At 35.7% G+C, this 14,327-nt stretch overlaps 1 protein-coding gene across 3 annotated transcripts in view; it reads left to right on the top strand.

The window, feature by feature from the left end:
- Window positions 1-2,191, top strand: part of LOC110459032 (NADPH oxidase 5-like) — a 71,661-nt gene extending 69,470 nt beyond the window's left edge. For all 3 annotated transcript variants that reach the window (XM_021511073.1, XM_021511064.1, XM_021511080.1), the window contains exons 15-16: window positions 913-1,197; window positions 2,041-2,191. In XM_021511073.1, the coding sequence (XP_021366748.1) occupies window positions 913-1,197; window positions 2,041-2,172 (417 nt within the window). In that variant the 3' untranslated portion in view covers window positions 2,173-2,191. The remainder of the gene's footprint in view (window positions 1-912; window positions 1,198-2,040) is intronic.
- Window positions 2,192-14,327: the final 12,136 nt, after the last annotated feature.

Consider the following 14,327-nt stretch of genomic DNA (forward strand, 5'->3'; position numbering starts at 1 on the left):
GTAAGTTGTTAATTTACATAAAAACACATTGCAGTTTAATAAATAAACAAACAACAAATACTCATATTACTTACGAAGTGATGTTCTTTTTTTTTCTTCTTTTTCTTTTTCTGCGTTCTTTTGGCTCCAGAGTTCTGAATGCATTTTTCATATATCATTTATAATGCTTGAGAATAAAATAAAAGGATACATCAAAGAGACAAACATAGAAAAAGCTTTGAATACGTCTCAAAAAAATAAATGTGGCGAAAATCTGACGACAAAATAACGTTCTTTAACATCAGCCTATCAGTGTACTATTGTTGTTGTCTTACAACCTGTCTATAACTCGAGTATACCAGAGATAAAACGAAAGTATACCAGAGATAAAACGAAAGTATACCAGAGATAAAATGAAAGTATACCAGTGATAAAACGAAAGTATACCAGAGATAAAACGAAAGTTTACCAGTGATAAAATGAAAGTATACCAGAGATAAAACGAAAGTATACCAGAGATAAAATGAAAGTATACCAGAGACAAAACGAAAGTATACCAGTGATAAAATGAAAGTATACCAGAGATAAAACGAAAGTATACCAGAGACAAAACGAAAGTATACCAGAGATAAAATGAAAATAGAACACCACTTCACAGTATGCTGACCTTAGTTGTCGAAGGAGGGACGATTTAAAGTTTTCAATGTATTTTTTTTTACTTTAGGCTAGGACTAAACATTTTAAAATTTAATCTCAATTTTTTAAAAGTGTTCAGAAGCTTATAACTAGTAATATCTGTAGAGATTCAAAGATACATACATGAAAATGAAACACATAGATACATACATGAATGTAGTGTAGGTGTTCTGATGACAAAGATAACAGACTCAGTTAAATTCTACTGTAAAATAACAGTACTTACTTTCACTTTAGATTGACTTTGTATGGGTGAATCGGGACCAAAAATCCTTTGAGTGGTTTGTGTCGTTATTGACACAGTTAGAGATTGACCAGGCTGAGATAGAGACAAATGGGGGAGCAGAGGGCGCTAAACGGATCCTAGACATGCACATGTTTATGACGGCTGCGCAGAAGAAAACGGATATGAAAGGTATTGGCCTACAGATGGCGCTGGATCTGATGCACAAGAAGGAGAATAAGGACATGATAACAGGTCTCCGCACTAAAACGGAACCAGGGAGGCCCAACTGGGGGAAGGTAACTCTATATTCAATTCAGTTTTCCAAAAGCAGTCCAGCTTAGAGAAGTCATAACATACATGTGTTAACGTAAACTCAGTATACACATGATAACGGAAGCTGAACAATGCAAAACTAATAATATAATATAATATAATTGAGTGCAGTATTTCTGTCGTAAATCACGACGCCAAGATCATTTATATTGAAAACATATCACACTTCCGCGAGATCGTACCTTCGATCTGTTGTGATATTCTGTCATCTTGTTCAATTGCATAGGCTAGCCTGAAAAAAGTTGATGATCAGTTAAACTAATCAGTAGACGGACGTTAACTCCAATGTCTGCTACATGAAATAAACTGTAAATTATTCTTCATGCCATATGTCATAGTTACATGTACTACATAAGACAACTAATATATATGAAGAATCCTAAAATGTTTTAAAGGCAGTTGAATACCACGCTGTGTCTTACTCAGTCGGCTGTCTGTATGTAGGAAACAATCCTACTTAAAGCTGACAGTACAAGTTAAAAAGCTATCATTTGAGGTTAAAAAATCTGGTTTTGAGATCTTCCCCATCTCCTCCTACTATCGTTTCTAAGGAAGTGCCGACATTTTAGTTTGTCCTTTGCTTGGTTACAATCCTACTAAAAGCTGACAGTGCAAGTTAAAAAGCTTCCATTTATTGTTATTGATGTATGGTGTCATGATGAACGATCGTGTCGTTATATTATTCATAATTGGGATATGAGTGATTACACCTTCACCTGTCAATTAACAAAGTCAACTTGATGTACCATTAAATGGTTTTATTTTTTGTTCTTTTAAGTTATATTTATTTATTTTATTTTCGCCAGTTGTTTGCAAAGATAATCCAGGAGAATCGTGGAAAAATCAAAGTTTTCTTTTGTGGGGCACCAGCTCTTGGAAAGACGATAAAAGAAGAATGTGGAAAACTGAAGATAGGATTCTCCAAAGAGAATTTCTAAAATGGAAAATTACAGTGATGTCGATGTCATTATAAAACATACATCGTACTTATACATGTTTACATGCTGAAAGGAGGAAAAGGAATGTCCCGAAACTGTACAACGTTACAAGACATATTACGACATTTGATATCAAATAACGACATAAACAAAACTCTAATGACACTTGGTTTTGAATGGAGGATTATAAAGTGGATCGGTGGTACTCGATACTGTGTTGATAGGTATAGAATGAGCAATAACCTGGTTATCCCTGTCTTTTAATAATACATGTAAAGGAATACATGCTACATTTGTCCGGCTCCTGGTATCCATTTGTCCGACTCCTGGTATCCATTTCTCCGGCTCCTGGTATCCATTTGTCCGGCTCCTGGTATCCATTTGTCCGTCTCCTGGTATCCATTTGTCCGGCTCCTGGGATCCATTTGTCCTGTTTCTGGTATCCATTTGTCCGGCTCCTGGTATCCATTTGTCCGACTCCTGGTATCCATTTGTCCGACTTCTGGTATCCATTTGTCCGGCTCCTGGTATCCATTTGTCCGGCTACTGGTATTCATTTGTCCGACTCCTGGTATCCATTTGTCCGGCTCCTGGTATCCATTTGTCCGGCTCTTGGTATTCATGTCATCTGGTTCTGTTTGACGGTCAGGATGTGTTTGTGTCAGATCTCAAAACATCGTGGGCACCTCATGTTATGGTAGCCATCGCTAAGTTGGAGTTGTCGCCCTTTCGGTCATGAACACCGAATGTAAAATGTATAAATCATGTCATATTGAGATGTAATCGCTGTCCATTGTGATAGTTCAGACGTATATTTTAGACATATGTTGTAAATAGGTTTTTTATGTTGCGTCGGAAGGACGTCAATACATTTTTCTTTCCGGCAATATCTACTTAATCGAAAACACATCGCTAAGTACATAATGTACATTAATACAATCTAAGAAGGTTTTATTTTAAGTAAGAATTGAAATTGTAATATATAGGTACCATTTTACGTTATTTATGTTGATTCCTTTTTTTTAAATCATCAAAGTCTGTCTGTCTTTTTATTTGGAATATAGTTCTATGTTGGTTGTAGATATGTTCCTTCCTGATAACTTTGTTACCATATTCATCAAGAAGTAGGTAATATACACTGTATAGAAAGCTAAACTTGTTTTTTAAAAAGCTATTGAAAAGAGGCTTTAATACAAAGATGACTTTTCACAGAGGACCAGCACATAGAACGGAGATTTATATAAACAGTAAAGTGCACTTGTACTTGACAATTTCACAATAAGGGGTAAAAGATAAGGGAGGTAATCGGCATAGCAAGGTTATAAACGATAGCGTGTAAAACTATTCGGAATATAGTTTGTGGTATCGTGAGAACATTTGGCCACAAATTCAAGTGATTCTATCCAAGGACTCAGTTCAACGAAGCATCGTGATATGATTACTATCTACTTTTAAATTACATGCTGAAACTGAAATTGTTCAGTATTTTGACCCGACACGATCAGCAATAACCAAATCAACCTCTGTTGCACAAGACACCCTGTCAGAACAACTGGGCCCGTATTCATGAAACCGTTCTCATGCTCAAGCATGGATTCTGTGCTCAAGCAAGCTTTCTTGTAACTCACCAGAATCATGTCAATGATCAAAAAGTTAAATTTAAATATTGAAAACAGTATTCGGCTATAAGTCTCTTCAATTTTTGTCCCAACGTTAAACAAACTATTTTTTTTTTAAATAATTTATAACTGAAATAAGAAATTAGACTTGAGCACAAAATCCATGCTTGAGCATGAGAATGATTTTATAAATACTGGCCCAGGGGTTTCGTGAATACGGGCCCTGGGGTTTCGTGAATACGGGCCCTGGGGTGTCGTGAATACGGGCCCAGGGGTTTCGTGAATACGGGCACTGGGGTTTCGTGATATTTTTATTTGCTTTAATGTCTCCATATTTTTCTGTTGCTTTTTTATCCTAAATCAAGTGTTGATGTTTGTTACTATGAAACAATACTAGTACTATGGGGTTATTTGTCACCGATCTATAGATTAAATGTTACCGATGTTTACATTGTGTGCTACTAATGTATGTTAACGTTTTTACATTATGTGATAATATTTTGACAGTTTGCAAATTAACTGTCACTCTAACCGACAGAGCTAGCTGTTCAGCGGAATTGTCCTGGACCAACTGGGCTACAGCTATATCCTTAGCGAAATTAAAGGGAGGTAACTGTATCTTCTTTTCACAGTGCAAATAGACAGCGATCCTTAAAACAGAAACTATTTAAGGAATGACGAGGATAATTTTGGGGTTTAACTGTACATCTCGAAAACACTGTGAGCATTTTGCATAAATCGACTACAGTGCACAGACTTTGTTCGTGATATACCGTATTAAGTCATCAATAATTCTTGTTATCCCTTATAATTTAATTTAAACAAGGCAACATTTTTAATTCATATTTAGTGAAGATTTATTCATTTCGGATCATAGCAAAATAATTTTGCACATATCAAAAATTGACACAGGAGTGTCATCGCCAAGCAACTTCCATCAATCAGAAGTTAGAAGTACACATAGGCAGTATTGCTGTAAACGACCTCATCACTTTTCGTGTTATCTGTGTTTTAAGTTGAACGATATATACTCTGAAAAAGTCTAGCATGGGGGGAATAGCAAAAATTAAGTTAAAACACTTTATCCTAAAAGGATAAATTGTTTAGTCACTAATGATAATTTATATATCACAGCCGGCATTATACTGCCAGTATTATCAGTGAACGCGTTATTACTGCTTTATCATAACGACTTTAAGCAATGAAATAACATTTTCCTTATTCCTAACATTCCACCATAAATTTCAACTGCTTGCTTTATTGTTATTTTTTATCTTGTACCTTTAATATATAACGGTTCAACCGATATGCAAGGTATGTTAGCAGTGCCGATTAACACCAAGAGAGGGACACAGCTAAGTGGCTGTCTTACATCACGACCAGGTCGTTCAATCATCGATAAGCGTATTAACGAGTTTTTAATACACATTTTCATAATATAATGTTTGAGAATTTTGTTAAAAAAATAATTAGTGTTACTTTCAGTAGTTTTCAATTTCAATCATTAAATACACTAGTTTACAAGAATGCGTTAACTGGCTGCTAAGCTGTTCAAACTTAAACATCTGGGCCCTGATATATTTTCTAAATTTTGAAATTCAAGTTAGATGCTACATGCATGGGGATACAAATTGATATGGTAAAATGTAAAATTCCATACATGTCTCAAAGGACGAACACACACAAACATATTATTGCTCCTTTAAATATTGGGATGCCAACAAATAAGTACACTGCATTTTTTTTTTTTAAATAAGGCACTCAGAAAACTCAGAATGACACTGCATTATACAGCTGTTTTTGTTCTTCTACGACTCATCACTAATGCTACGAAGGAATAAAAAGTTGGAAATCTGATTTAGTCTGTGCTACTGATGAATATAAGGGAGATGTCTAAACCCACTCACTGTATGAATTTCACATTTAAGAAAAAATAAATAATTAGTTAAGTTTGTATAACAAATATTAAAAAAAGTACAAATTGAAGATGTAAATTATCGACTCTTAAGGTGAAGGCTTTTACTGTTCAGACAGTGTTATTTGTGTATTGTGTTTAGTTATTCCCTGTTATACAATGTATGTACAGATACACGAGTTTCCACGGCCTTGCAAGCATTCCAGTACGACGCTTGAAAAGGGAACAACAACAAATAATCTATACCATTTTGGGTTCAATAAATGACATTTTCATTATTAAATCAATTTACAAGTATTATAGGACTCTGAGTTTAACTCAAATAGATTCAAATTAGATTAGTTAAGATACAGCAAAATGCTCCAGATACCGTTTGAACTAGAGAATGAAAGGATTGATAAAACATGAGTGCGAGACAAATTGAGGAAAAGCTGAGTAAGTGTATTGAGTAAGTGAACGACTGAGTGAGTGTAGGAGTATTGAGTGAGTGAACGACTGAGTGAGTGTAGGAGTATTGAGTGAGGGAACGACTGAGTGAGTGTAGGAGTATTGAGTGAGCGAACGACTGAGTGAGTGTAGGAGTATTGAGTAAGTGAACGACTGAGTGAGTGTAGGAGTATTGAGTGAGTGAACGACTGAGTGAGTGTAGGAGTATTGAGTGAGAGGGTGAGTGATTAAGAAACCCTAATTAAATAAACGAGAAAGGAAAAGGATAGAGAAATGCATGCCGTAATACGTATAGAACCAGTCTCCGTCCATCTATAACCGTTCTCGTGCTCATTGCCAAGATTTTAGTACTCAAACCATCTTTCCTGTAACTTCCGTTTATCGACACGGGATCGCTAAGTAGAAAATTGAACTTTTAGCGGTACTCAACTTCAGACTTAAGCTTAATTTCTGCCAAGGTTTTAGCATATAATCTAACTTTGAGCACAAAAAGGTTATGGATAAGGGCTCAGGCTGTACAACTGTAAGGTAACCATTGTCCTCTCAAATACAAACATTAGAACAACAATGTAAAATAATTTATCAAATATTCAGCATAATCCGTTTTTACTTTTTTACGGTTTTATCTCAAACATGATTGGACACACTGTATGTTGACAGTCGTGTGTTGACAGTCGTATGTTGACAGTCGTGTGTTGACAGTCGTGAGTTGACAGTCGTGAGTTGACAGTCGTGTGTTCATAATGATATATAACTAAGTGATGATTGTAGTTCTCCTCTGTTGTTTACTTTGTGATAATTGACTTGCACTGCTCGTTTCCATTTGTTTTCTTTTCCATAAAAGCTTTTTGTATGCTGCTGTATTTTATTAAATTTATAACTAAAATAAAAAAGTTTCTAGAACCTTTTTTGCTTTTTTTGTTACAATATCAGCATATTTTACACATCGTTTACCTTAAATGACGTCAAAATGTTTTAAAATCTATACGAGCTTAATCCATCAAAATGATCCAATTAACCAATAAGGCTTTCTGAACGCATATCACTTGGCTGTGATAAAGGTCGATGTATCATGTACACGGGTATATCATTGACAACGTTTTATTGTGGTTTTTAGTCAGCTTTCTATCCGGGTCATTAGATAGTTAATGTCCGTCCACTAGATAAAAATGGATGTCGAAACGCGTATATTGACCACGGAGGGACACACTGATACATAAGTGTATATTGACCTCGGAAAGACACGCTGATACAGAGGCGTATATTAACCTCGGAAAGACACGCCGATACATAAGCGAATATTGACACCGGAAAAACACGCCGATACATAAGAGTACATTGACCTCGGAAAGACGCTGATACATTATACAATTATGGACATCAGGTGAGGTCTATCCCTGATTTACGGACCTGGTCTGAAAGACACGCTGTTACGTACGCGTATATTGTCCACGGAAAGACACACTGATACATAAGTGTATATTAACCTCGGAAAGACACGCTGATTCAGGGGCGTATATATATTAACCTCGGAAAGACACGTCGATACATAAGCGAATATTGACCCTGGAAAAACACACCGATACATAAGCGTATATTGACCTCGGAAAGACGCTGATACATTATACAATTATGGATTTCAGGTGAGTTCTATCCCTGATTTACGTACCTGGTCCAAAGAATATTCACAGAGGCCGAAGGCCGAAGTGAATATTGTATAGACCAGGTCGGTAAATCAGGGATAGACCGAAACTGAAGTCCACAAAAGTGTTATTATTTGACATTTTACAATGAGATTAATAATTGCGCATGTCAAAAATACATGGATAGTAAGGACCATTTCGAAATCACCGAGTGGAGTTCTTCGAATACAAATAACATGCACATTTCAGATTCAATTTTGATATTTTATTACTTGAAGTTGAAATTAATTACTACAGTTGTTTAAAACTAGGAATGGGAAAGGCATTGAGTTTTTATTTGTTTGTGACATCATATAATTAAATGGAGTGGATCTAGGATGTAACTGAACATTTTCAATGTTGCTGTTATCTACATGTAACTCATCGATTCGCAATCAAGATTTCTAATTACATCATCGAAGCTGTCAAAGTCGCTCAGCTCATTTACAATGTTGGCATATTGAGAATCGGTCAAAACATTTGCATCAATGGGTTCCAGTTCAGAATTGCAAAAATCATTATCTTCAGTACCAGAGGTTAAAGTTGACGCGGGATGACTTGTCAAGCTTGAAGCCGTCCTTGGTTTCCTGTGATTATCTGGGCGAACACTATCACTGATATGTTTAGACATTTTTCTTTTTGTGCTGGCATCTGTATAACCGGTGTATGTTTTTAAGCTGGTTTCTGCTTTGTGTCCAGTAACTGACATAATATGCCGACCTGCGAAATACCCACTGTCAAGCAAGTGCACAGCCGTTGCTCTTAGTGAATGACTCGTATACCGCGATGACAAACATGCAACAACACTAATGCGAGGCATCATTCCGCCCAAGGTGTTGTTGCCTAACGGGGACGCGTCCTACCAGATCTTGCTACCTGTCTGAGTTAGGACCTTCTGTTTTTGGCGTTGGAATAATATTTACTCTTAGGGTTCAGGTGATTCGTATACAGAATAAAACTCCTTAATGGGCAGTTTTGGTCATCTGTAAATAAAATAAAATCTAAAATCTAAACAAATTATTTAATTATTATTTCAAAGACAAATTATGTTAAATTATGTTTCCTTGTCTAAATGGATTCTTTGAACACATCTGGAATATTTTTGTAGCCTAATTTTTTTATAGCAATGCATTTACATTCATGCTTCTTTTGAATTGTAAATCAAAATTAGACATTTGTAAGCTTACACGTTTTCCAAATTTTACAAACCTTTCATTTGGTACATTCTCCCGTGTGCTGAATTTCCAACATCTTCGTGGTTTTTCGTCAGCTCGTCAGTCACAATGTAAACATACATGTTTCCAGTAGCATCAGCATTGCAAGCGATGTCACTTATGTTGAGGTTACGTAGATTTGTCCTCCCTCGTCGACCAAAATATAGCATGATATCTAACACTTGTTCTTGTAAACATTGCGTCATGCGGCGTGTTTTGATTGTCTGTTGATCGATGGCTGGGAAAGCACCTATGGCTATTTATAGTACCGGTTTGTAACACTTTTTACAGGTCAAGGTCTGTAACACTTTTCTATTCATAGAACGAGGTCTGTAACAGATTTACAAACTCGTCACATGACGTAGCTCCTCCAATCAGAGCTAGGAATTAGCATCAGTAATATAATAAAAGAGTTTTTTATATGCATGAAAAATTTCTCGCAATCACATTGGTCGGACCAGTCCTCTAAAACCCATGTAGACTTGTTATCCGGTGAATATCGATTTCTAAATATAGGCTATTTGGAAATTCACCGCGACCTTGTCGTAGCGCATGCGCAGTAATACTGTCAGACGACAACACAGACGATGGCGAATACTGGCGAACGCTTCGCCTGTGCTACAGTCCAAAGTTTCCAGAAACTGCTGGACGATAATGACGCTTTGAAAACGAAAAAAGCAACAGAACACGCTGTGCGAGTCTTCCAGGCCTATCTGAAAGAAAAGAACCTGGATGAACACTTTATAAGCTACGATGTGTGTGGAACTGAAAAGGCAGGGCCTAGGAGGCATAGAGCATCACCCACTCATCGATAAAGCCGACTTGGAGAAGCTATTACTCGTCATGTAATGTCAGGGATCCGGAGTCATTACAATGCAAAGTATTTGTCGACATTATGTTACATTTTGGCCGTCGTGGAAGAGAAAATATACGGGATCTGAAGAAAACCGACTTCGCTACAACGACAGTCACAGACGTAGAAGGATGGAGGTATATTTATCACAACAAATATGAATTGACAAAAAATCACCAGACAGACACCAACACTGCACAGGGCAGAATGTATGAAATTAAAGGTATGTACCTGCTATTAAATACTTGTGTATATCCATGCATTATAAAAAAAAATCAAGATAACCTAAAAAGTTTTGAAACTATTGTAAAATTCTAGTCTAGTCCCAAACCCAAATCTCTAACTGTACTCTTGTTATTTTTATTTGTATTTTGTAGAAGATAACAACAGGTGCCCAGTAGATAATGATGTGAAGATGCAAATTACTACGCCTCGTATTCCAATACTCTAAAGTGTGTGTGTAAGAGTTTTCTCCCCTTGTCCATCATTGCGTAGTTTCTTTCTCGCGACTTGTTGAACGATGGTTTGATAACTGTCCGTGATAAAGCGGGCTTCGTGTTTTCTTTGTCTCAATGGAAAGTCAGACTTATACTAAAGTAGCCGTCAGCAGCTGTGCCTAACGAGTTTATAGATAGCTTTCAAGTGCGACAGCAGCTGTGCCTAACGAGTTGGTAGATAGCTTCCCAATACAGTCTCTAGATAATGGCCCGATTAGTATACTACCAGTACTTACCGAATTTACATATTATTCACATTAACCAGAAACTGAATAATTTTATAGGTCTTTAACCTTCGTTACAATATCGAGAGAAGGAGAGATACACAGGGGACTTGCATAAGTCCGTGATTACATGCACTGGAAATAATACAATCTCGTTTTAATTTTTTGTATAATTTATCATGATAATAACAAATTGTAATAATAATATCATAATTATTTATTTATATTATCAATAATATTGATGATATAAATAAATAATTATGATATTATTATTACAGAATGGCAAAATAAGTAACAGTGACCTAGACCAGACAAAGTACTAGGACGTGTGTGTATGTTCATACAAATGTATGTATATACATTCGTGTGCATACGGGTTTATATATATTTTCTGTTGCTGTTGCGTATATATACTTATAATCTATCTTATATCTTTTGAACTCGGACCTTTCAAGAACTCATGAATACGTACGCGTGCAAATTCTCTGACGGCTCCTTCGTGTCTATGTTCGGGCTAACATCAAATCTTATCCGATTTACATTCGTGTCCATTAATGCCCCTTCACATTTGCATTTATTTTTACACACGCTTTCGTTTTCTGTCATAATACATGTACATGCAATTGTGTTCATTCGTGTATATAAACGCTTTTACATACATGTGGTAACTCATGTTACATTTTTGTATCTACATTCGTGTCGGCTTTCACGTATGATAGTTTGAGTTGATGCTCATCCATGATTTCATTGCTGTACATATTTATTTATTTTCATTTTACTTTTTTCATCATTTTTGTTTCAATATATATGCCCATATGTGTTTATATTCATGTTAAAATTAACGTCATCTGTCTGACTACACAGGTTGTCCATAACATGTGATACGACTAGTAATTTTTCCAGCGTCATATTTCTAATGATCACCCGCAAACACATTACTACAATGTCATTATTGTTTTTTCGATGTTGTGTAACTGTGTCAAATATGTTTATATTTTTCCCTACCTCTTGTCTTTTATTCCCCACTCTTTGTCCCCCTCGCTCTTACCTCTTAGTTGTCCTGGTTATCTGACAGTCGTACATGTAACAATAACAGAACTATCCGTTAGCAGTCTCCATGTCCCTACTTCGTACTTTTTCTATCCACCATGACAGGGTGCTCATTATCCACATGGAGATGTGCTATCGGACTATATTACTCTAAACAAACCCATTTAAACAATACGTACAGATTCAACAACAACACTTATTCCTATTACGATATTTTTAAGCTACATTTTATATATTTGCCTATATCAGTTGTTTTTCTTGTTTTTCTACAGACATATAGCAACCCAAACAACATCGCCCTTGTCTTGATCTTAATCTTACTTTTGTCAGGGGACATACACACAAATCCAGGACCAGCAGACAGTTTTTCTTCATCTAACGACTCCGACTCCGACAATATATCCTTTTCTGTTTCTGACGAAAACTCATTAAAAATCATGCACTTGAATATTCGTAGCGTTAGAAATAAAATTGTTTTTCTTGAGAGTTTTACCGATGACGTAGACATATTGTGCCTAACAGAAACACATCTCGATCCTTCTATCCCTGATTCTGACCTTCTTCTTACTAATTTCTCAACAATATTTAGAAAAGACAGGAACGCTTTTGGTGGCGGTGTTATGATTTTTGCAACTAAAGACATACTTCCTAAACGCAGACTTGATATTGAATCACCGAATGACGAAATAATTTGGATTGAATTTTGTACTGATAATAAGAAATATCTTCTATGTGTACTATACAAACCTCCATGGCAAAATACTAACTCTGGAATTTGGACTCGACTGAAACATTCTTTTGACATAGCTTTTGACTACACTCCTCATGTTATATTAACAGGGGATACTAACATTGACTTATTAACAGGAAATAACAATGATCTTAGCATTCTAACACAGCAATATAATCTAACTAACCTGATTACCAGTCCAACTAGAGTTACAAATACTACACAATCCCTTATAGACCCGTTTTACATCAGTGATACTATATCCTCCGAATCATCCATTGTTGTACCAGTTTTAGAAGCTATAAGTGACCACAGAGCTATAATTGTGTCATTGTCGTCATGTCTACCAAAACCAAAGTCTTTTAAGAGGAAAATATGGTTATACAACAGAGCAGATATCTTAAATCTTAAAACAGAGGTAGGACAGGTAAATTGGTTAGATTTGTTTTCTCATGCGGATAATGTAAGCGAAAAATGTAAACTGTTCACTGACAAAATAATTTCTATTTTAGAAAAGCATATTCCTAAAAAAATTGTTACTGTTAATAAAAACGACAAACCATGGATGAACGGAGATATAAGAAAAGAAATTAAACGTAGAAACAGGTTAAGGAAACATTTTATCAGAGTTAAAACCCCATTGTCTGAAGCTAAATTTAAACGTGCACGAAATAAAGTAAATAATATGCTGAAGCATGCAAGAGCACTTTTTTATACAAATGTAGATGGACTTATCAATGATAGTTCAGCTAATCCTAAAGCATACTGGAAACTAATGCGTATGCTTTTAAAAGGTAACATTTCTACCGATATACCTCCCTTACTTAACCCTACAAATAACCGCTTAACCACAGACGACTATGACAAATCCAATATTCTAAATAACTTCTTTAAATCTGTTTCTGACCTTGATGACCATAACGACGATACACCCTATTTTGACAACCAAACAGACGCGTCCCTTACTGAAATTGTAATAACAGAACAAGAGGTTTTAGATATAATCAATATTTTAGACACTAATAAAGCTGCTGGTCCTGACGGCATCAGTCATAAAATGTTAAAAATGGTATCCAATGAAATATCTGCACCCCTCACACTTCTATTCAACGAATCCTTTCGTACTTCTGTATTTCCTGATTCATGGAAACTTGCCCATGTGACACCTATTTTCAAAAAGGGGGAATCTGAATTGGCAAATAACTACAGACCCATTTCCTTACTTAGCTGCATTGGCAAACTTTTCGAACGAATAATTCATAAGCTCATCTATAACTATCTCTTCAGCAACAAACTTCTATATACTTTACAGTCTGGCTTCTTACCAAATCACTCTACAACTCACCAACTCATCGAACTCTATCATAGCATACTTACAGCACTGGAGAATCGTGAATATACTGCTCTTGTTTTTTGTGACTTTTCTAAAGCTTTTGACCGAGTCTGGCACAAAGGTCTATTAATTAAATTAGAAAAATACGGGATAAAAGGCAAACTTTTAGATTGGATTAAAAACTACTTAAGTAACAGACGCCAGTCAGTGGTACTAAAAAATGCTATATCTTCTGAAGTATCTATCAAAGCCGGAGTTCCTCAAGGTTCAGTGTTAGGGCCACTTCTTTTTCTTGTATACATCAACGATATTTCAAATACATTACTATCAATGACTAGACTTTTTGCTGACGACACCGCATTAGCACACTCTTCGAAAAATTTACACGATATAAAACAAGTTATAAACTACGACATGGAACAATTAAACCTTTGGTCAAATAAATGGTTAATGAATTTCAACCCAAATAAAACCGAAATTCTCTTAATTTCCAACACAAATATACCTTCTAACCCACAATTTCTTTTCGACAACACACCTATCCCTATTGTTAAAAACCACAAACACCTAGGAGTCATTATTAGTAACAAC

Source organism: Mizuhopecten yessoensis, unplaced genomic scaffold (assembly GCF_002113885.1).
Source record: "Mizuhopecten yessoensis strain PY_sf001 unplaced genomic scaffold, ASM211388v2 scaffold1311, whole genome shotgun sequence".
Lineage (NCBI taxonomy): Eukaryota > Metazoa > Mollusca > Bivalvia > Pectinida > Pectinidae > Mizuhopecten > Mizuhopecten yessoensis.